At 43.3% G+C, this 20771-nt stretch overlaps 1 protein-coding gene across 3 annotated transcripts in view; it reads left to right on the forward strand.

Moving 5' to 3' along the window:
• Positions 1-257: 257 nt before the first annotated feature.
• Ube2l3 (ubiquitin conjugating enzyme E2 L3) overlaps positions 258-20771 on the forward strand; it is a 64001-nt gene continuing 43487 nt past the window's right edge. For 2 of the 3 annotated variants that reach the window (XM_027924232.2, XM_071618318.1), the window contains exons 1-2: positions 258-319; positions 19315-19410. In XM_027924232.2, the coding sequence (XP_027780033.1) occupies positions 293-319; positions 19315-19410 (123 nt within the window). In that variant the 5' untranslated portion in view covers positions 258-292. The remainder of the gene's footprint in view (positions 320-19314; positions 19411-20771) is intronic. The other variant, XM_071618327.1, reaches the window with a different exon arrangement.

Consider the following 20771-nt stretch of genomic DNA (forward strand, 5'->3'; position numbering starts at 1 on the left):
ATCTTGGTTATTCAACTATTTTATGCAAACAGAACAATATTTATTGTGCATCTACTATGTGTCAAGCACTGTTTGTAATTGCCATGTAATTGTTCCAAGAAGACCGGTTCATCTGTGATTACCCCACCAATCCAGTTCTCTGACCCACACACAGTAGGAGTTTCGCTCAGCAGGGGCACCCCGCTTCGCCCCCCCGCTTCGCCCGCCCCTCCCCCGCTCCAGGAAGTGCGGGGGCTCCAGCCGCCCGGCCGGCCGCGATGCATTCTGGGAAAGCAGCAGCACCAGATCCAAGATGGCGGCCAGCAGGAGGCTGATGAAGGTAAAAGCCATTCTCCGGCGCCGGCCGGGCGGGGGGCGGCGTCCCGTGCTCGGGGCTCCCACGGCGGGCCGGGGCTCCTTGGGGCGCCGCAACCCGGCCTGTCTTCCTGCGTGACCCTGCCGCCCCGCCGAGCCGCGTGCGAGTTGAGGAGCTAACCGGGCCGCCTAGGCCGCAGCCTGGGCGGGATCGCCAGGCCGCGCTGAGAACCGCCGCCGGCTCCTCCGCCCAGCCTGGGGCGTTCATGCCACCCTCCTCCTGGAGCCCGGGCGGGTCCCTATTGCGGCGGCTGTGGCCTGGGCTGGGGGCGCCGCTGATGCCAGGACCGGGCTAGGAGGACCCAAACCCTGCACTTGCGGGGAAGGCCCGAGACCCGAAGTGCCGGAGACCCGGCTGGGAGCCCGCGCTGCGGAGCCGCCCCGCCCTGAGCCGAGGTGTGCCGGACGGGGAGCCTCTCTCCACCTCTCGAGAGGCCAGCAGGCTGGGAGGCCCGGGCTGGGGAAGGAAGGAGGAGGCCAGGCGGCCAAAGTTAGGTCAGTTTGTTGGTGGGTCGTTTGAAATTGCGCTGGGTCCTAGCAAACTGTCGCCTTGTGACTGCAGAGTCACACAGCGGGCTATTTCAACTCTAGGAAGGCTTGGGGTCGGCTCCAATCGTGCCTCTGTTCTCCTTCTAGATTTCCTTCCCTATTCCCCACTTAGTCATTCCGTTCTCTTTTTCCTGATGAAGCAAAGTGCCATTTTTGGGGGGTGGGGTGGGGGTTGGATTCTGTCGTTCGAATCAAAACGGGCCAAAGTTTATAAAAATAACTTAGTACGCGCACTTTGGATCTTGAATGCACCGGGGTGCCTTCTCCTTAATTGGCTCCTTTGATGAGGAACACAGGTGGTAAATTGACTTAGTTTGCTAGTGGATTTTCCGACGTCCTCCTGAGCCAACCCAGCCAACGTTTGTTAGTCTGCTGTCGGGTAGTGCCATGGAACTGCAACCGGGCCGGAAATACAAAAGGTCCAAGTCCTACTTCCTAAAGGTGCATAAAAAGTTGAGGCTCATCCTGGGCAGACTCGTACTTGGTAGAACTAGACATTGAATTTGGAGTTACAGCCTCTGGGCCTTCCTTCATTGGGAATGTTTCCTTTCTTTACTAAGGGCTAGAGAGGACATTTAACTTTATAAAATTGGAGTGGAATTGGGCACAAAAGAACAATCAGACTCCAGACCTCTCCTTATCTTTTCTGCCAGTGACACCAGCAGTCCCCTAAATTAAAGTATTATTATTCATTTATTTCCCTACTTACCAAATGAGACTTGCAAGTGTGTGACTTGCTTCCTAATCTTACTAAATTACTTGAATCCATCAACCCTCCTCTCTCAGGTGCCCTCTTGAGCCACTCCTTCCCTGGACTTCTTTTCTTGGACACTTGAGTTATTTTTCTAAAGCAAATACTTAATCCTTTCACTCCTGTTGAGAACTTGCATGGTTTTTTTGTCCTCAGCAGTAAATCTTTTTTAATATTTATTTTTTAGTTTTTTTAGGTGGACACAATATCTTTTATTTTACATTTATGTGGTGCTGAGGATCGAACCCAGTGTCTCAAGCACGCTAGGTGAGCACTCTGCCACTGAGCCACAACCCCAGCGCCCTCAGCAGTTAATCTTAACTTCGTGGCATGCCAGACTTTTCTGGCATTTCTCTAAGCAGTTTGTTTAACTTCACTTCTCATCCTTTGGTTTTCCACTACTCCTGCACCTGATAGTAACAGCTACCATTTTTCCAGCTTTTACTCTGTACTTAATATTCATGATCATATTTAATCCTCCCTGAGAAGTAGACATTTTCCCCATTTTGTAGATGAGAAAAGGGAATGGAGAAAGATTCCTTGGCTTGCCTAGGCTGCTTAGCAAGGGTGAGAGTGAGCTGTGATCTAACTCAGTTCTGTTTGATTTTAAAGTTTGTTATGTTGTCTCCCTTTGCACATAGTGTTTGCTGTGCTTAAGAAAGGCTACTTTCTCACTTCTTCTTTCCAGGGAGGTTCTAGGTTCAGCTCCAATGCCAGCTACTTGTGAGCCCCTATCCCTCATCAGAATGAATTGTTTCCTCCTCTGTGTGACCACTGAACTTATTTTATGTTTCTGTTTGAGTATTGTCATAATCTGAGATTGTCTTTCCTGCACTGGGTCTGAATTTCTGAAGGGCAGGGATACCCAATTCATCCCAGTATCCTCTTGATCTGTCTCAGTTGATTCAGTTTGTCAGGAGCTATCAGAGGTCTGAGAGAAGATTAGTTTCACAAATCTTTTCTTTGTGGTGTGTGTGTGTGTGTGTGTGTGTGTGTGTGTGTTGGGGGGGGTTCAGAGCAGGGGTTGAGTGGGTATTAGATATCGAACCCAGGACCTTGTGCATGCTAGGCAAGCAGTCTACCACTGAGCTACATCCCCATTCTTTTATTTTTTTGGTACTGGGGATTGGACTCAAAGGAGCTTAACTACTGAGCTACATCCCCAGCCATTTTTTTTTTTTTAATATTTTTTTTTTAGTTTTCAGAGGACACAGCATCTTTGTTTGTATTTGTTTGTATGTGGTGCTGAGGATCGAACCCTGGCCCGCACGCATGCCAGACGAGCGCGCTACTGCTTGAGCCACATCCCCAGCCCCTCCCCAGCCATTTTAATTTTTTTTGTTTTGAGACAGAGTCTCACAAAGTTGCTGTGGGTCTTGCTAAATTGCTGAGGCCAGCTTTAAACTTGCTGTCCTTCTGCCTCAAGTCTCCTGAACTGCTAAGATTACAGGTGTGTGCCACCATGTCAGGCCCCATTCTTTTTTAAAAATTTTTAGACAGCGTCTTGCTAAGTTGCCCAAGCTGGTCTCAGATTTTTGATCCTCCTGTCTCAGTAGCTGGGATTATAGGAATGTACCACCATATCCTGCTCTTTTTTGTGTTTTCAACACTAAATGTTAGTGTATTGTCATTTTTGTTTTTCACACATAAAGTGAGACAATTATGAGGTTTGGATAGATTAGGAGAGTTACCTAAAATAGAGTAGTACAATGGTGGAGAGATGAGGCACTATATTTCCTTGGCTCCCATTCGCAAATTGCTTGTCTCTTGTCATAGTGTTTTCATTTCCTACTTCAGGGCTACATAGGAGTATGTCCATTTTTAAAATTCAATAGGAGATTTCTGGCTATATGCTGCTTATCATTATTTCTGAGAGCCAGTATTTAAGCCTGTTTAGTTTAAAAACATAAAAAAGGAAAGAAGACTTATTGATGCATGTTGGTCAGCAGTTTTTCAGTAGTTGAAGTGGAAATAATAAAAGGAATTTTGGATGGTAAAAAATTGGAATTTAGTGAGTACCTTATCCAGAGCAAGCAAATACATTTTAGATGGTCACATTAACCAGGGTTGGTGTAAGGTCCAGTGTCTGATGCAGGAGGATTGCTGGAGCCCAGAATTTTAAGATCCAAATAAACAACTGAAACCAGGATTTTACAAGACCTTGTCTCAAAAAATTGTGTCAAAAAATTAAAAGGGGGCTGGGGATGTGGCTCAAGCAATAGCGTACTCGCCTGGCATGCGTGCGGCCTGGGTTTGATCCTCAGCACCACATACAAATAAAGATGTGTCCACTGAAAAACTAAAAAATAAATATTAAAAAAACTCTCTCAAAAAAAAAAATAAATAAATAAAAGGGCTGGGGATGTGGCTCGGTGGTAGAGTCCCCCTGGGTTCAATCCCTAGTACTGCAAATAAGCATAAATAAATAATAAAAATCAAGTGGTTTGCATATATTAGTTTGAGAAGTTATTTTAGGCACCCCCCTCCTTGAGATTGAACCCAGGACCTTGTGCATTCGAGGCAAGCACTCTACCAACTGACTATTTCCCCAGCGTGAGAAGTTATTTTAGGCAAAGTGAGTACGATAAATAGTCTTTAGTTTCAAAAACAATAACCAAAAAGATGAACTTTTTTTTTTCCCCCAGAACTCTTTTAAGGGATTACAATGTTAATAAAACATTAAGTACATTTTAATTTGCACACAGCTAATTCAACATTGATGGCAACACCCAGATTGTAACTATTGCTTCACTCAGAACAGGGAAATAGCTACAAAGCCAAAAATTAAACCTCCATGCATGGCTTAGAAAAATTGATTGCTGTTTGATCATTTATTTGTTTGCAGTCTCACACAGCACACATTTCCTTTAGGAGTCCTCTCATTGAGTAACTTCCCCAAGAAGGGCTTTTCTCAGAGGGGAAATTTGTGAATTTAGAGTAAGGGAGGGAATATTATTATTATTATTTTTTAATATGTTTTAGTTGTAGGTGGACACAATACCTTTATCATTTATTTTTATGTGATGCTGAGGATCGGACCCAGGGCCTCACCCATGCTAGGTGAGTGCTGTACTACTGAGCCACAACCCCAGCCGTATTTTATTAGTTTTTTTTAATGTCTCATATTTTTTTTTAATTGAAGTCAGTGTTATTTATGTATTTATTTATTTATTTTTGAGAGAGAGAGAGAATTTTTTAATATTTACTTTTTAGTTTTCAGCAGACACATCTTTGTTTGTATGTGGTGCTGAGGATCGAACCCGGGCTGCACGCATGCCAGGTGAGCGCGCTACTGCTTGAGCCACATCCCCAGCCCTTTTATTAGTTTTTAATGGCATAATTGTTAAGATAAGGAATTGAGAGTTGAAACATCCTTTTAATGCTATTTAATAATATTCACTCAGATTTCCATATTGGTGTACATGAGCACATGTGAGTAAGTGGGAGGATTCACTAAATAGCAATTCATTCCTTGCAATTAATTTTATTAAGCAATGAACAAGTTTGCTCTTGAGTACAAGTTTGTATTCTTCCAGATTGGGTAATGAAGACTATAGAGAAATGACTGTCTAGTAGTTTTGTTAGGAGGTAAGGGGAGAGCCAGGTATGGTGGTGTGCACCTGTGATCCCATTTACTCAGGAGGCTGAGCCAGCTGGACCAACAACATAGTGAGACCTGTTTTAAAAAAAAAAAAAAAAGTTTTACCGATGAAGTTATACCAGTATAAATGGCCTGAGTCTGTTTTGGAAATGGATTTTAGGGTTTTGGGAATTGAGAAAAGCATTTGTAATTTTTATCCTAAAGTTATGCTTTCTTGTAAGTTGTTACTAATTCAACTTTCCTTAATGATATTCTTTGTAAATGTTTTTTTTCTATGTAAAGAAGATTGGTACAGGTGCTGGGAAAGAACATATAGTTACTTATTGAAACATTTAGTTGGGACTTTTCCTTAAGACTTATAAAAGAATAAAATCACTTGTCTCAGTATAGTGGGCTTTTCCTAACCTTGTTTCAACTCAAAATTAAGAAAGAGGGGCTGGGGAAGTAGATGAGTGGTAGAGTGCTTGCCTAGTCCATGTGAGGCCCTGGATTTGATTCCAGCATTGCAAAAACAAAACCGAATAAACAGACCCAAAGTAAATTAAGAGGCTGTGGATTTCATGTTATTAGATGAGGTCACCTGAAAGTATTCTTCTTCTATTGTGAACTATCACAGTAAATTTTCAAGACATAGTTCTCTTTGCTACAATAGTGAATTAGGAATTAAAATTTAGAGAAACAGATATGCCTTTTGAGCCTAGGTCCCCCCCACCCCGGGAGTGCACCCAGGAGCGTTTTACCACTGAGCCACATCTCCAGCCATTTGCCTTTTTTTTTTTTTTTTTTTTTTGAGAGAGAGAGAATTTTTTAATATTTATTTTTAGTTTTCGGCGGGGACAACATCTTTGTTTGTATGTGGTGCTGAGGATCGAACCCGGGCTGCACGCATGCCAGGCGAGCGCGCTACTGCTTGAGCCACATCCCCAGCCCTTGCCATTTTAATATTGTATTTTGGGACAGGGTCTCTCTAAGTTTCTTAGGGCCGTATGAAATTGCTGAGGGCTAGCCTTGAACTTGGAGTCCTCCTACCTTAGCCTCCCTAGTCTCTGGGATTACAGGTATGTACTACTGTGTCTGGCCCAAGCTTAGGTTCTTGTATCCAACTATGTCAAGAGTTTTTGGTGAAGCTGGGTATGATGGTGCATACCTTTAATTCCAATGACTTAGGAGGCTGAGGCAGGAGGATTGAAAGTTAGAGGGCAGCCTCAGCATTTTAGCAAGACCCTGTCTCCAAAAAAAACACAAAAAACCGACTGGGAATGTAGCTCAGTGACAAAGTGCCCCTGGGTTTAATCCCCAGCAAAAAGTACTGGGAATATAGCTCGTGGTAGAGTGCCCCTGGGTTCAGTCCCTACCTAGTACCACACACGAATTTTTTTTTTTTTTTTCCTTGAAATGGTACATAGACCTGAAGGCATATGAAATTCTGAGCTCTTTCTGTGACTCCTTCTGATCCCTTACTTCTCCTCCTGTCTTGTTTTACTGAGTTTAGTGGTCTACTTGTCTACTCAGTAGCCTAAGGAAAAAAAACCTGTATAGCTGTCTGAACCCTTTCCTCTTATCTCTATTACCTATTAGATTCTTCTGAACTATACTATCCATGTCTGTTCTCTGCCTATCTTCCAACTATTCTCATTGCTGCTGCTTAGTTGAGGCCATTCCCATCTGCATGGTCTACCTGTATCAGATTCCTTGCCAGTCCGCCTATCCTCTGACCCACAGAATTCTTACTTAGCAGTCAGTCAAGAGTAGTGTATTCTTTGTGGAGCTAGAGAGGAATGCATATGCCCAGGTTTTGTGCTCAGAGATTGGGACTGAATGCAGTACAGCAGGGGTGAGACTAGGACTCAGGATTAACAAGTCCACATCCTTAGCATGTTCCTTCAAGGTCTGATCTCTTCAATTTTGTCTCTTCCCCACTTGCCTGTGAAATCCCTTAAACATGGCATGCTTTGTTTATTCTGAAATTTTTTTGGGGGGGGGGGTGGTGGTGGTGCTGGGTATTCGACCCAAGGGCTTTAGGCAAGCACTCTGACATTGAGCTATATCCCCAGCTCATCCAGGTCTTTTGATTGAATCTAGGGGCACTCTATTACTGAGCTACATCACTAAGTCTTTTTGTTTTGAGGCCGGCCTCAAACTTGTGATCCTTTCCCCAAGAAGCTGGGAGGGATTTTAGGCATGCACCACTGCATCCTGTCCTATCTCTTCTGTGCCAGGGTGATTTCTTGTCCTTTGAGATTCCATTTAAGGGGCATCTTCTCTGGACCAAGCCCTTGAATGGTCAGTGAGGAAGAAAAACAGCACATACCTGGAACCAAGAAATTCTTATCTGACTGGGGTGTGTGCTGTGTGTGTGCCAATTGAATGGTAGACTGCAGGGGAGAGAAAGAGACCCTCCTGATATTGAGAAGGTGGTAGAACACAGCCTGGCCCTTCAAGAATGAGTAGGGTTTTGCTGGGTGTGGTGATGTAAGCCTGTAGTCCCAGTGGCTCTGGAGGCTGAGGTAGGAGGACATGGACAATGTGGACAATGGCCCAGAGATGCCCTGAGGAGTCCCAGAAACTGTGTTTATCAAGTCCCCCAGACAAGCAGCCTGCTTCTGACCTTGTGCTGTTCCCTCATTGAGTTTTAGTTAGGCTTGCCCTTGAGGTGATTTTTCAGAAGCATCAGGGAACTGGCTTGGTTTTGCCCTAGGTTGTCATGTGCATCACAGCTGGCTTCCTCCAGAACTTCATAAGTCTTCTGCTTATGAAGTCAGTCTTGGCAGGACCAAGTTCTCTGGAAGGGACATTATGGAAGGTTTAGGTTCAGATTGTAGACCTTCCTGTAGCCTTTAGGTTTCATTTGTACCCTTCAGGAGAGTGGTCCTTCTCATTTGTTTTGCCTGTGTGATTCTCATCTAGCTAGCCTGGAATGTAGATAAACCTAATTCTCCTCAGTAAAAAATGTGTAGAATAGGGACCTTCACTCAGGGCAAAGGTTTTGAAAGGAAGACTGATGCATAGTGATTAAGAACTCAGGTTCTGGAGTTTGAATCCTGGGCCTGCTGCATCTTATCTGATTGATCCTAAGCAAGTTACTTGACTTCCCTGTGTCTTAGGTATTTCATCTATGTGTGAAAGTTAAATGAGTTAACATATATCAAGTGCTGAGAAGATTGTTTGACATATACTAAGATATTTGTAGATGTTATTATTGGGAGTGAGCAAGTCATGTTCTAAAATAGTGCAATTTGCCTGGCAGAAATGGAGAATTTGGAGGATTAGTAAGAGATGGTGCTGAAAAGGTAGGTAGAGGCCAGGTGGGCATGAGCCTGCCTGAATATGACCTCACTACTCTGGCAGAGCCCATTCTCTTAGCCAAGGTGCTCTTCTATCTCTGGAAGTACCTATCCTGTAGGATTGGTGAAAGAGTTACTGTGATCCCAGTGACTTGGGAGGCTGAGTAAGAGGATCCCAAGTTTGAGGTCAACCTTAGCAACTTAGTGAGGCCCTATCTCAAAATTAAAAATAAAGGCTGGGGATGTAGTGTCTCTGGATTCAATTCTCAGTACTTCTCACCCCCCCACCAAAAAGTGAGCCGTCATGTACAAATTTTCTTCCCTTCCCTCAACCCTCTTTCTTTCTTTCTTTATTAGGGATTAAACCTAGGGTGCTTTACCATTTTACCACTGGCTTATATCCCCAGCTCTACCCGCCTTTGTTTTGATACTGGGGATTTAACCCAGGGAGGCTTTACCATGGAGCTATATCCCAAGCCCCCAGCCATTTAAAATTTTTATAATTTTTTTTTGTTGTTGTTGTGAATGAAAAATTTTATAAATTTTAAGACAGGGTCTCATCAAGTTGCTAAGGCTGGCCTTGAACTTAATCGTGCTGTCTCCCAACTTGCAAACCTCTCAAGTTGCTGGGATTATAGGTATGTACCATCACACCCATCTTCCTAGCACTTTTTATTTTTTATTTTGAGACAGGGTCCCCATTAAGTTGCTGAGGATCTCATGAAGTGTTCAGGCTGGCCTTGAACTTGGGGTCCTCCTGCCTCAGCTTCCCTAGTCACTGGGATTATAGGCATGTTCCACCATGTCCAGCTATGTATAAGTTTCTTTGTTTAAAAATATTTACTTGTGGGGGCTGTCCCTCTCCCTGCACGGTAGTTTGTCCAGTGTTTTACTTTGGACACAATATCTTTATTTTATCTTTATGTGGTGTTGAGGATCGAAACCAGTGCCTCGTACATGCCAGACGAGTGTGCTACCACTTGAGCCACATCCCTAGCCCAATGTTTTATTTTATGTTATCTGTAAATAAAGGGTCTTTATTTTTAAAAAAAATTTTTTCCTTTACAAAATTGATATGCTTTTGAACTCAAAATGTGCCTTCCTATTATCTCAGAATCTCACCCTGTTTTTTTTTTCCCTTCCTGACATGAATATACATCCAGTGCAGTAACAGTCCTCCTTGTGTACAAAGATGTGCTCAGCTTCAGTGGAAGGCAAAAGAGAAAGAGGAAGGTGTGAATGAGGGAATGAACCCTTGAATGAGTTGTTGCAGTCCCAGAAGTAATATTGTTGCCTTTTGTCTTCTTTTTTAACCTTGAAGCAGAAAGTTAAGAAAGTTGCTTCTGTTGGCTGTTCAGTTTATCCTCCTGGCTCCTGCCACAGTCTCTTTAAAATTCCAGAACTTGGAGAGCAGCACACACTGATGGCCCCAGTTTATAGATGAGATCGCTATGGCCAGCAGCAGAGCCAAGTCCACTGCCCAACTGTCTGGGCTCTCAATGTCATACTCTGGTTGTATAGATGATTGCTTTGGTTTTTAGGGAGGGACAAGGTAGATAGTAGGAGGATTCATTTCAGAGTAGGTGGTTTTTGTGTGTTGTTTGTTCTGAGGGCTTTTTGTTTTGTTTATTTTGAGGTGCTTAAGATTGAACCAGGGTTTCACATGCATGTGCTCCACCACTGAACCAAACTCCAGCCCTGTCTCTCCCCCCCCCCCCCCCTTTTTTCCTGGTACTGGGGATTGAACTCAGGGTCAGTCTACCAATAAGCTACATCTCCAGCCCTTTATATTCTTTTGAGACAGGGTCTCCTCAAGTTGCCAAGTCTGACATTTAAATTGGTGTTCCTCTTGCCTCAGCTTCCCAAATTGCTGAGGTTACAGGTTTGTGCCACTAAACCCAGCCCTGTTCTGTTTAACAGTCTGGGTCTGTAATGATTATAGTTTTCTGTCCATTATTATCTTGTCAAATTTTGCCTCAACCTTCTTAGCAGAGTTCAGCAAAGGGGTACAGTTCTGTTTTGACACCCCCTAGCCTAGAAAGCACACTTAACAACCAAAGAAGATGCTAATGTCAAAGTCAGTGTTTGTGATGGGGCTCCTCTCTTTCTGAGAGGGGACTCGTGGGTGGGCAAGAGGGTGTAACTCAGAAGGTGAATGTCTTCTGAACCTTTTCTGAGATGGTTTGTGTCTATTTTACAACTCTTTTGTAACTCTTGGTATGAAAACTTAACAAAGCAACCTAAATTTACAGAAGGAGTTACCTTTTTTTTTTTTTTTTGTGGTGCTAGGGATTGAACCCAGGGCCTCGTGCATTCCAGGAAAGCACTCTACCACTGAGTCATGTGTTTGTTTTGTTGTTGTTTTTTAAATATATATTTTTTAGTTTTAGGTGAACACTATATCTTTATTTTATCTTTATGTGGTGCTGAGGATCGAACCCAGTGCCTCACGCATGCTAGACGAACACTCTGCCATTGAGCCACAACCCCAGCCCTTTTTTTTTTTTTTTAAATATTTATTTTTTAGTTGTAGTTGGACACAATGCCTTTATTTCACTTATTTATTTTCTATGTGGTGCTGAGGATCGAACCCAGGGTCCCGCATGTGCCAGGTGAGTGCTCTACCACTGAGCCACAACCCCAGCCCCAACCCTTGTTATTTTTAATGCTGGGGTTGTGTTATCTGTAAATAAAGGGTTTGAACATGCTAGGCAAGTGCTCTATACCCCCAACCCCCACGACATGTTTTATACAGTTTCTTTTCTGCTTACTCATTCTGTGTCACGCTTTATGTCTCTGGTTCTGTTTTGGACAGACTTGAAGAGACTGGTAAGCCAGTCCTTAAGGAGCTCTCAGTCTGGTTGGGGGGTACTGGATTTGGGAGTGTGTAATGTAGGTCAAGAATGCCAGGCACACCCATGTTCAAATGGAGACAAAAACACATTCTAGGAGTGAGGCTTGTGAGAAGCTATCTGTGTGGAGCTGGTGCCAGAGCCTGTTCAGCTAGGGCCTTAGTCATGCTTGTCTTGGAATGTTGTAGGCAGTACCTTCCTTTAAGCCTGTACGGAGGGTTCTTTTTAATTACATCCTCTTTAAATGACCTCCCCAGGAGTCACTCACCTGTTTGGAGGCATTGATAGAGTAATAGGGACCTGAGTTTAAATATTGATTTTTTTCCCCCAACTCATTTGTATTGTTATTTTGAACCCATGTCCTGATATCTACAAAAAGAATAATGAAATGACTTCATAAAGTTTTGATAATAGGACCGTATGTCAATTATGATAATAAACTAAGAATAAGATAGCTAGCTAGCACATTCCAGCCTATGGAAGGGGTCATGTGTTGTCATGAGTCCTGTCCCCTTTACTGAATATTAATTCTATTTATTATTTTTTGCAGTATTGGGGATTGAACCCAGGACCTGTACTAGGCAAATATTCTACCACTGAGCTATATCCTCAGCCCTATTGAATATTAATTGAAATGAGATTTGTAGATTTGCAATGTATGGAATCAGGTTAAAGTCATGATTTAGTGTCTTTGCTCATGGTTGCATTGAATAAGCCTGGAAAACTTGTATCTCTGCTAAAATTAGTCGCTTTGAATCACACAGAAGTAGAAATCTGCTATTTCACATTATTATTTCCTGCCAGTTGTGTAGCTGGTATTTGATAGTGACACTGTGCTTAGATTTAAGGCAGCTTTGTGTAATTTTCCTCAGACATCTGGTTTATCTGCCAGGATTTGTTTTGGCCAGTCAAGAGGAGCCTAAAAACATTCCTTATTCAACATAGACACTTACTGATTAACTATGGAGAACTAGGGAAAATACTGTACATGTTCATGTTTTTGTCATTGTAAATATTGATATGTGGTATCCCAGAGCAAGCTAAACTGTCCTAGGATCCTACACAGGAAACAGAGGCACCTGCTTGGCTCAATTTTTTCTCCATCCTCCTCACAATGGGAGTTGAACTGGGGGCATTCTACCACTGAGCTACATCCACAGCCCGCCCAGGGCCCTACATACCTTTTTTCCTTTCTCTTTTTTTGGTACCAGGGATTGAACTCAGGGGCACTCAACCACTGAGCCCCAGCCCTATTTTGTATTTTTTTTTTTTTTTTTTTAAGAGACAGGGTCTCACTGAGTGCCTCACAGTTGCTGAGTTGCTGGGATTATAGGTATATGCCATCGTGCCCAGCTGCTCTGCTCATTTCTTTTCTTTTTTTTTGGTACAGGGGATTGAACCCAGGGTTGCTTAACCATTGAGCCACATCCCCAACCGTTTTTATTTTTTATTTTGAGATAGGGTCTCATTGAGTTGCATAGGGCCTTGCTAAATTGTTGAGGTTGGCTTTGAACTCTTGATCCTCTGCCTCAGCCTCCCAAGCTGCTGGGATTATAGGTGTGTGCCACTATACCTGGTAGCATGTTGATTCTTAAGCAGGAATACACATTGCAGTCACCTGGGAAGCATTTCTAAGACACAGGTGCCCAGCCCACTCTTGAAGTTGATGTGGTGGGACCTGATACCAGCTAGTCTCTCTGTCCTTCTTGCCCTCCCCCACCCCATCTCTCTGCATGTGGAAGTTGAACAGTCTCGCAGGGGCTCCAAAACTTACTCTGGACCTAATCTTGACATTAGAAAACTCTCTAACTCATTTCCTGGTTGCTTGCTTAACCTGTTGATTTCTTCCCTCATGTGTTTCCCACACTTGATCTTATCTCAAGGTTTTCTGTATCCTTCATGCAGAGCCTCTTCTATGTAGCTATTCCCTTCTGGGGTCTTCTGGGCTTCACTCACTCTGACCTAAAGGTGCCGAAAATGTCATTTGTTAGCTCTTCTAACTCAGATCAACAGCCAAGGAGGGACTTTATTTATTTATTTATTTTTTGAGAGAGAGAGAGAGAGAATATTTTAATATTTATTTATTTTTTTTAGTTTTTCGGCAGACACAACATCTTTGTATGTAGTGCTGAGGATCGAACCCGGGCCGCACCCATGCCAGGCGAGCGCGCTACCGCTTGAGCCACATCCCCAGCCCCCAAGGAGGGACTTTAGACTTACTTTCTGTAGTTCCTCTAGGGACATATTGCTTCTTTTTCCATTTAACAAATACAGTGTGACACGGTAGTATTGAATATGCTTGTTTATACTCAACAAGAACCCTGGTATTGAAATGTGCTATTCCTAGTGTTGGTGTAACATCAGAAGCATCTCACTTGGCTTCTCTGATATATATTTTGAGGGGGAAGAATCATTGAGTACTTTGGATTTGTTATCTTTTTTGTTAGTACTAGAGATTGAACTCGGGTTCATTACTATGAATTATATCCCTACCTCTATTTATTTATTTACTTATTTGTTTATTTTTTAGGTACTGGGGATGAGACCCAGGAGCATCTACCACTGAGCAGTTTCCCTAGACCTTATTATTATTATCTAAAAAAAAAATTTGTAGTTGTAGATTGACGGAATGCCTTTAGTTTATTTCTTTGTTTGGAATCGAACCCAGTGCCTCACATGTATTAGGCAATTAGGCAAGTGCTCTGCCACTGAGCTACAGCTCCAACTCCTCCTTATTTTTTGAGACAGGATTTCACCAAGTTGCCCAGGCTGGTCTTGAACTTGGGATCTACCTGCCTTAGCCTCCTGAGTTGCTGGGTTTATAGGCATATACCACCATGCCTGGTTTGTGTATTTACTTTGTTTATTTATTTAGAGAATACTTTATTAGTTTCTATAATCAAACATAGGTAAGACCTTAAAATTTAATACAGTGTATTACCCCTGTACAGATGGGAAAATATTATGTATTTGCATTTGAGATAGGATCTTGTTAAATTGCCCAGGCTTGCTTCCCACTTGCAATCCTTCTGTCTCAGCTGGGATTACAGGAATACACCACCACACCCAGTTTTTCTGATTTCTTTTTTTTTTAAACCCATCATTCTCTCTCTCTCTCTCTTTTTAAATGCTTATTTATTTTTTAGATGTGGGTAGACACAATGCTTTTATTTATTTATTTTTATGTAGTGCTGAGGATTGAACCCAGGGCCTTGCACTTGCTAGGTGAGCGCTCTACCACTGAGCCACAGCCCCAGCCCCCATCATTCTCTCTCTCTCTTTCTTTTTTTAAAAAAATATTTATTTTTTAGTTGGACACAATATCTTTATTTATTTTTATGTGGTGCTGAGGATCGAACCTAGGGCCTTACACGTGCTAGGCGAGCGCTCTGCCGCTGAGCCACAACCCCAGCCCCCATCTCTTTTTTAAGATATATTTTTATAGTTGTAGTTGGACACAATTATTTTATTTATTTGTTTTTATGTGGTGCTGAGGATCGAACTCAGTGCCTCGCACATGATAGGTGAGCTTTCCACTGCTGAGATACAACCCCAGCCCCAAGTTTTTCTGATTTCTTAAAAAAAACTTTGACCATGAACTAGTTAGTAATCACTGGCCCCTGTGTGGTTCTTAAACTTGGACTTTCATGGGGATTATGTGAGGAGATTTTGTACAGTCAACTTTCTAGGCCCCATAGAAGAAACAGATTTTTTTGCTACTTTGACAAAATGCAGATAGGTAGATCCGAGTTGGGTGATGAGTGCCGATTCTGCACTGCATGACAATCTCTTGCTCTTCTAGCTGCCTCAGTACTTGAAGCAGTGGGCTTCTGCAGGGGTTTCAGGGCCCATCTTTCAGGTAGTAACCCCTTTCCTTTCTGCACACTCCACACTTTGCCACATGGTTGGCATATGGGCATCTAGCTCGCTGAGCTGGCATTTAGGGAATGGGCTGTTCCTCTTTTTAAGAACTGTACAGGGCTGGAGATATGACTTGGTTGGTAGAGTGCTTACCTGGCATGCACTAATCCCTGGGCTCAGTCCCCATCATTTCCCAAAAGAAAAACAAAAATATGAAAGGGATCATATTTTGGGAAGCATTGCTGTCTTCCTCTTCTTCCACTTGTCCTGGCTGGGAAATCTGCTGTTCTTTACCAGGAGAAGGGACTAGCAGGGTTCTGCTTTCCTTCAGGTCTCTCTCTTGGTTTGTCAGCATTGTATCATCAGTTCTGAGCAGTTGACCCCAGGCTGCTTCTGATTCTGAGCAGAACTGAAAGGAACCTTTGTGGGAGTATTTTTTTGTAAGCTCCTGTCGATCTTGGCTTTGGTCTTCTTGTTTTCCTTAGAGCTGGGCCACCCTACATTTTTTCTTTGTCAATTCCTTTCTTCCACTATTTGTAATAACCTTTATTTTATTTTATTTTTTTAATAGTAGGTGGACACAATGCCTTTATTTTTATTTATTTATTTTTATTTGGTGCTGAGGATCGAACCCATGCCTCATCCGTGCTAGGCGAACACTCTGCCACTGAGCCACAACTCCAGCCCTGTAATAACCTTTTGAATTAAACCTCTTTGACTTTACGTGGTTTCTTTAAATTCCTTCCCCAATTCTTCATTATCAGGACCTTTCTCAGTTATTGCTTAAGGGTTTGTCATCTTGAGTGTCATATTGACTTTTTGAGTCTCATGCCTTCAGATGGAATCTATTTTTTCCCTAAATGAGTGTTGAATTCATCTTCTTTGTTTTCCTCAGTGTAGGAGGCATGATTGGCATTTAGTGGACTGAACATTTTTTTTCCTGCATTGCCATTTTGTGCAATGCAGGACTTTTAGTATCTTAGCCAATGCTAGGTCCAGTGATTCTCTAGAGGACGTTGGGAAATCTGGGTGGGACAGTGTCACAATGCCTAGCGTCTGTCTCAGGCAAGGCTCAGGATGCTTAAGTGCAGAGTTAAGATGCTGGTGACACCCTGTTGAGAAACTCTTTACTATGGGTTGTTCAGAATTCCCAGAAGATGACAGGACTTGTTTGTTGGTTTCTCTCACTTCTGCCTTTTAATCAGTTCTTCCTTATTGGTTAGAGTTATGCAATGGAGCTTGCCTCTTCCTTGGGAGGACTTAACTTGACAGCAAGGTAAGTTGAGAGTTTATCTGATAACCCTGCTTTGAATTCCCTGAGCCTCCCAGCTCAGCCCTCTTTAGTGTTGCCCTTTCTTCTGTGACCCCAGGCATGTGGCTTGCTCAGAATTGCTTTTATCTTTGTTTATGCATCTGCTTGATATCAAAGTACCTATAGGTGCTCTCCCTACACTCATGCCCACAGGTTCCTCTTTTTTTCTTGAGGAAGATACAGTTTTTCACTGCCCTGTTACAATTGAGTTCATCTTGTGATATTTTTGTAATTCTTGTGAGATTTACCTTCTTGTGTTTTTCAGCCATAATTCACAGTGTTGGTATGTAGAGTTCTGAAACCAGAAAGTTTATTGATTAAGATTTGCACAGTGGCACACAACTATAATCCTGGAGGCAGGAGGATTGCAAGTTCCAGCCCAGCCTCAGCAACTTAGTGAGAGCCTTTCTCAAATAAAAAAATAAACATAAAGGACTGGGATGTGGCTCAGTGGTAGAGTGCCTTTGGGATCATTCCCCAGGTCTGGGGGTAAAATTGTTTTATCCCGTGATATCTTCTCCTATGTTTTTTTTTTTTTTCCCCTGGTTGTCTAGTTTCAAAGTTCTTTCTGGCATATGTATACATATTTTTTTCTGTCTGTATTTGGTTCAAAGCATTTTAATAGTTTAGTATGACCCAGGCCTTACTGGGGGTTATGATATCTTCTGTCCCTAGCCAAGAATTTTAATTCTAATAATCTTGAACCAAGGACCAAAAAGCCAAAATACAGCTTTGATACTCAGAGAATACCAAGTCCTTTTTTTCCTGATCCCCTAGGAAGGCCTGCCTTCTTAGCCATTCACTAACTTAGTCGTTAAGCAAATGTTTGAGCCCCATCAAGAGCTAAATCCTGGCACTGCTGGGGCTTTCTGGTCTCTGCCTTCACACCTGCCCTCCTCGAGCTGATATTCTATTTGGGAAGGGAATGGGGCTGGTGTTGGTGCAAGACTTTTTTCCCTTCTTGAATCTGCCCAGGCTTCATTATCTCCAGTGGAGTGTTCTGATGAATCTCTGGCATTAGCAAAAGGACCAGGCAACAGTTGGCAGGTTGAAGTGGTCCCTCAGGCTTCATGCTTTCTCTGGAGTCAGACCACTTCATCCCTCATTGTAGAGTAGATCTTCTTAGTGCTAGTTCTTCCAAATGGACCTGTCCCTCAGTATGGCAGTGCCTCTGCCCTCCTTGTGCTGCTTGTTAAAAATCTTTATGTTCAGGTTCCATCTACACTTGCTGAACTAGAATTTCTGGATCTGGGTCCAGGTTCAGGTGATTATGGTGGTGGGCACCAGGGATGGGAGAGGGGTTTGACAAGTAGTGAGCAACCCTGTGGGAAGACACTGTGCCTGTTGCTTGCCATGAAGTACCTATTCCTTGTGTTCCTTCAATACATTCTCCTCCCCGGCGCATTCTGGGCCAAATCCTCTTTACCCCAACTAAAGAACCTGTAATTGGCTTTGGTTCCCCCTTCCTCAGAATTGTTCCTTTCATGCCTGTATAGCCCCAGTGTGCCTTATAAATTGCTGCAGAGCAATTAAGTGTGGGGTGCAGAGGATCTTTTGAGCTTGAAGATATTGGACCTCTGAGCTATCCTGAGCCATGACTGTGCACAGGGAGAGGCTTTCCCCATTCTAGAGGTTGTGTGGGCTGGGTCAGAGAGAAAGCAGCCTGGTACAGGAAGCAGAGCTCAGTGGGGTGATGCTCAGAGTTGCAGAAGAGAAGACATCTGAGATGTTGGGGAGGCTGTCTTGCCAATGGGCAGGAGGCTGGGTTGAGGCAGTGGCAGGAGGGGCACTCCAGTTATGTGAATATGAAGGAATGTTGGTAATGTGATGGGTGGCTGGGAGTGTGCATATGGGGTGGCTTGGGTTGTGAAGCCTGCTGGATATTCACTTGAGGTGTTGAGGAAGCAGTGGGAAATGTTAGGCTGGTACACAGTCAAAAAGCAGTAATAGACAGTTCTAAACACATCTTAGACAGGGTCCTGAAGTATTTAATTGCAGTGGTTGTGCTTTCTGGGTGAAATAGCATTTGTCACATTGACTATATACATGCAGTAATACCTGATATTTTTAAAGATTCCTGTTGCTTACAACATAGTTTCTCTTTCATTGTCTTCAGCTCTGGGTCTCATTTCCCCTCTGTGGCAACTCAAGAAACCAAGCCTTAGTGAAGGTTTCCTATCCCCCTCCCCATCCCAGTTTGTATGATGGTCTCTTTGCTTATGCTGGGATGGAGTCCTGAAATGCACTCATGGCAATGTGTAGGAAAGTTTGTGGGTGTGCATTTACCTTTGATTGGCTCCTAGTACACAGTTTTATTCATCTTTATATTCTCAGCATCCAGTGCCTAGTCAGTGCTTAACGAATCTTAATTGGAAGAAGTTAGGTCTGTAGCATCTCAGGTTAGCCCCTCCTATGTGTCTGCCAGGTGCAGGGTGTTGAGAGTATTTAAATAGGCATGGCCACCAACCCAAAGAAGAGTTGGTACATCTGTAGACATATGATCACCCTCATCATGCTCAGTGGACTCACGGAGGTGGGGGCTTGTCTTGGTCTGGGACAGGGGTAGAGGCAATGACCTCACAGAGGGCTGGGCTCTGTGCCTCTTTAACCACCCTGGTGTGATCTAGTCCTCAATCATATTTTGTCATTAGTGGTGTCATCACCTGGTTTAATTTGAGGGAGTCAGGAGGGATCTTAATATGTGGTACTTTCCCTGATTTGATATCCCTTTATGCTTTGTTAATCAACAGGAGCTTGAAGAGATCCGCAAATGTGGAATGAAAAACTTCCGTAACATCCAGGTTGATGAAGCTAATTTATTGACTTGGCAAGGGCTTATTGTTCCTGTGAGTATTGAACACTTCCACTTCTTATCAGATTATTCTTTCAGGTGGTGTGTGTGCTGTTGGGGCTATCTCTGTGCTCCTAAAGTAGGCTTGTAGTCTGGGTAGCCCACACATGCACAGAAGTGGGCTGTGACTCTGGGCTCTTGAGGAGATTCCCAGCTTTGTACTAGTTTTCCAAAATTCTGGGGGGTTCCAAACTTTGCAGATTTGTGGTAATATACACAGGGAAGAGGAGTATGTATTTGTGCTCCTATTCTCTCCTGTCTTCCCTGGCTTCTGGATGCCTGGCCCTATTTATCGGGACAAGACCTCCTTCTCTGGCCTCTCTTAATAGAGGGTTGGTGTTCCCATCTAGGTCTTCTTTTGCTTTTCCCCTTCATTTTGCATCTTTCTAACTTTCTGGACACCTGTGTTCCAGGCTTTATTTCTGGTACCCTCCAACAGGTGCTTCCCATTTATCTCAGTCCTTATTCCTAACTGACCACGTTACCTTCACTGGCTTTTCTGGGATTTTGCTTTCAATGACTGACCCCACATCCCTACCTCCCCCTGTCTCAGGGACTTCTGCCTCAGAGACTTGGGCTTCTCTTAACAATAGGCTTTGCTTTGGCATTATTATCCTCTTGTCTCTTCTTTTCTCCATTCTTTGATCCCTCACCCCTTTGGAGACTTGACCTGTGCTTAACTCCAGGATGCAGTTCTCATTTCTCCCACCTTCCTGAAAGTACTTCACACCAAGCAACTGGACTCCCTCCAGTTGTTATACTTCTGACCCTTCCTTGCCTCCCAAGCTTTTAAACCTTTGGCAGTGTCTCAGCCCAGTCCTACAGCCAGTGCACCATTCTTTGCTGACCTGCCGCTGCTACCTCCTCACTGTTAAACTTGGGTCTTGTTAGTCTCTACCTTTCTCTCCTGTTTTGGGGGCTCTGCTTTTTCTAGCATCAATGATTATCTTCCTGTACATAAAAGGTTTCTGCCTCTGTCTCATTCCCTGCCTTCTCTCTTGGAACTGTTTGTCCATCAGGTGACTTCAGTTGGGCAATATATAGCCTTTCAGGCACCCCGCCCACAACCTCATCCTTCTGTAAGAATGCTCCCCTTCTTTTCAATTCTTACAGATTCACCCTTCTCTCTTCCTTTTTTTCTCCACTTTGCCCATGTGAGCCTCAGGCGCTTTCCCTCTGTCTGGTGTTGTCCTCTTATTGTTACATATAATTGTTTCTTGTGAGAGCTTGGATCCTTTTCTAAAGCAGAACATAAAATGTACTTACTGTAGATGCTTTCTTGGTGCTGGGTCATGCTTCTGTTTTTTTTAAAGCTCCTGAAATTTGAGTGGCAAATATTGGGTTTGTAGTTTATTC

This window comes from Marmota flaviventris, chromosome 1 (assembly GCF_047511675.1).
Source record: "Marmota flaviventris isolate mMarFla1 chromosome 1, mMarFla1.hap1, whole genome shotgun sequence".
NCBI classification, from domain to species: Eukaryota; Metazoa; Chordata; class Mammalia; order Rodentia; family Sciuridae; genus Marmota; species Marmota flaviventris.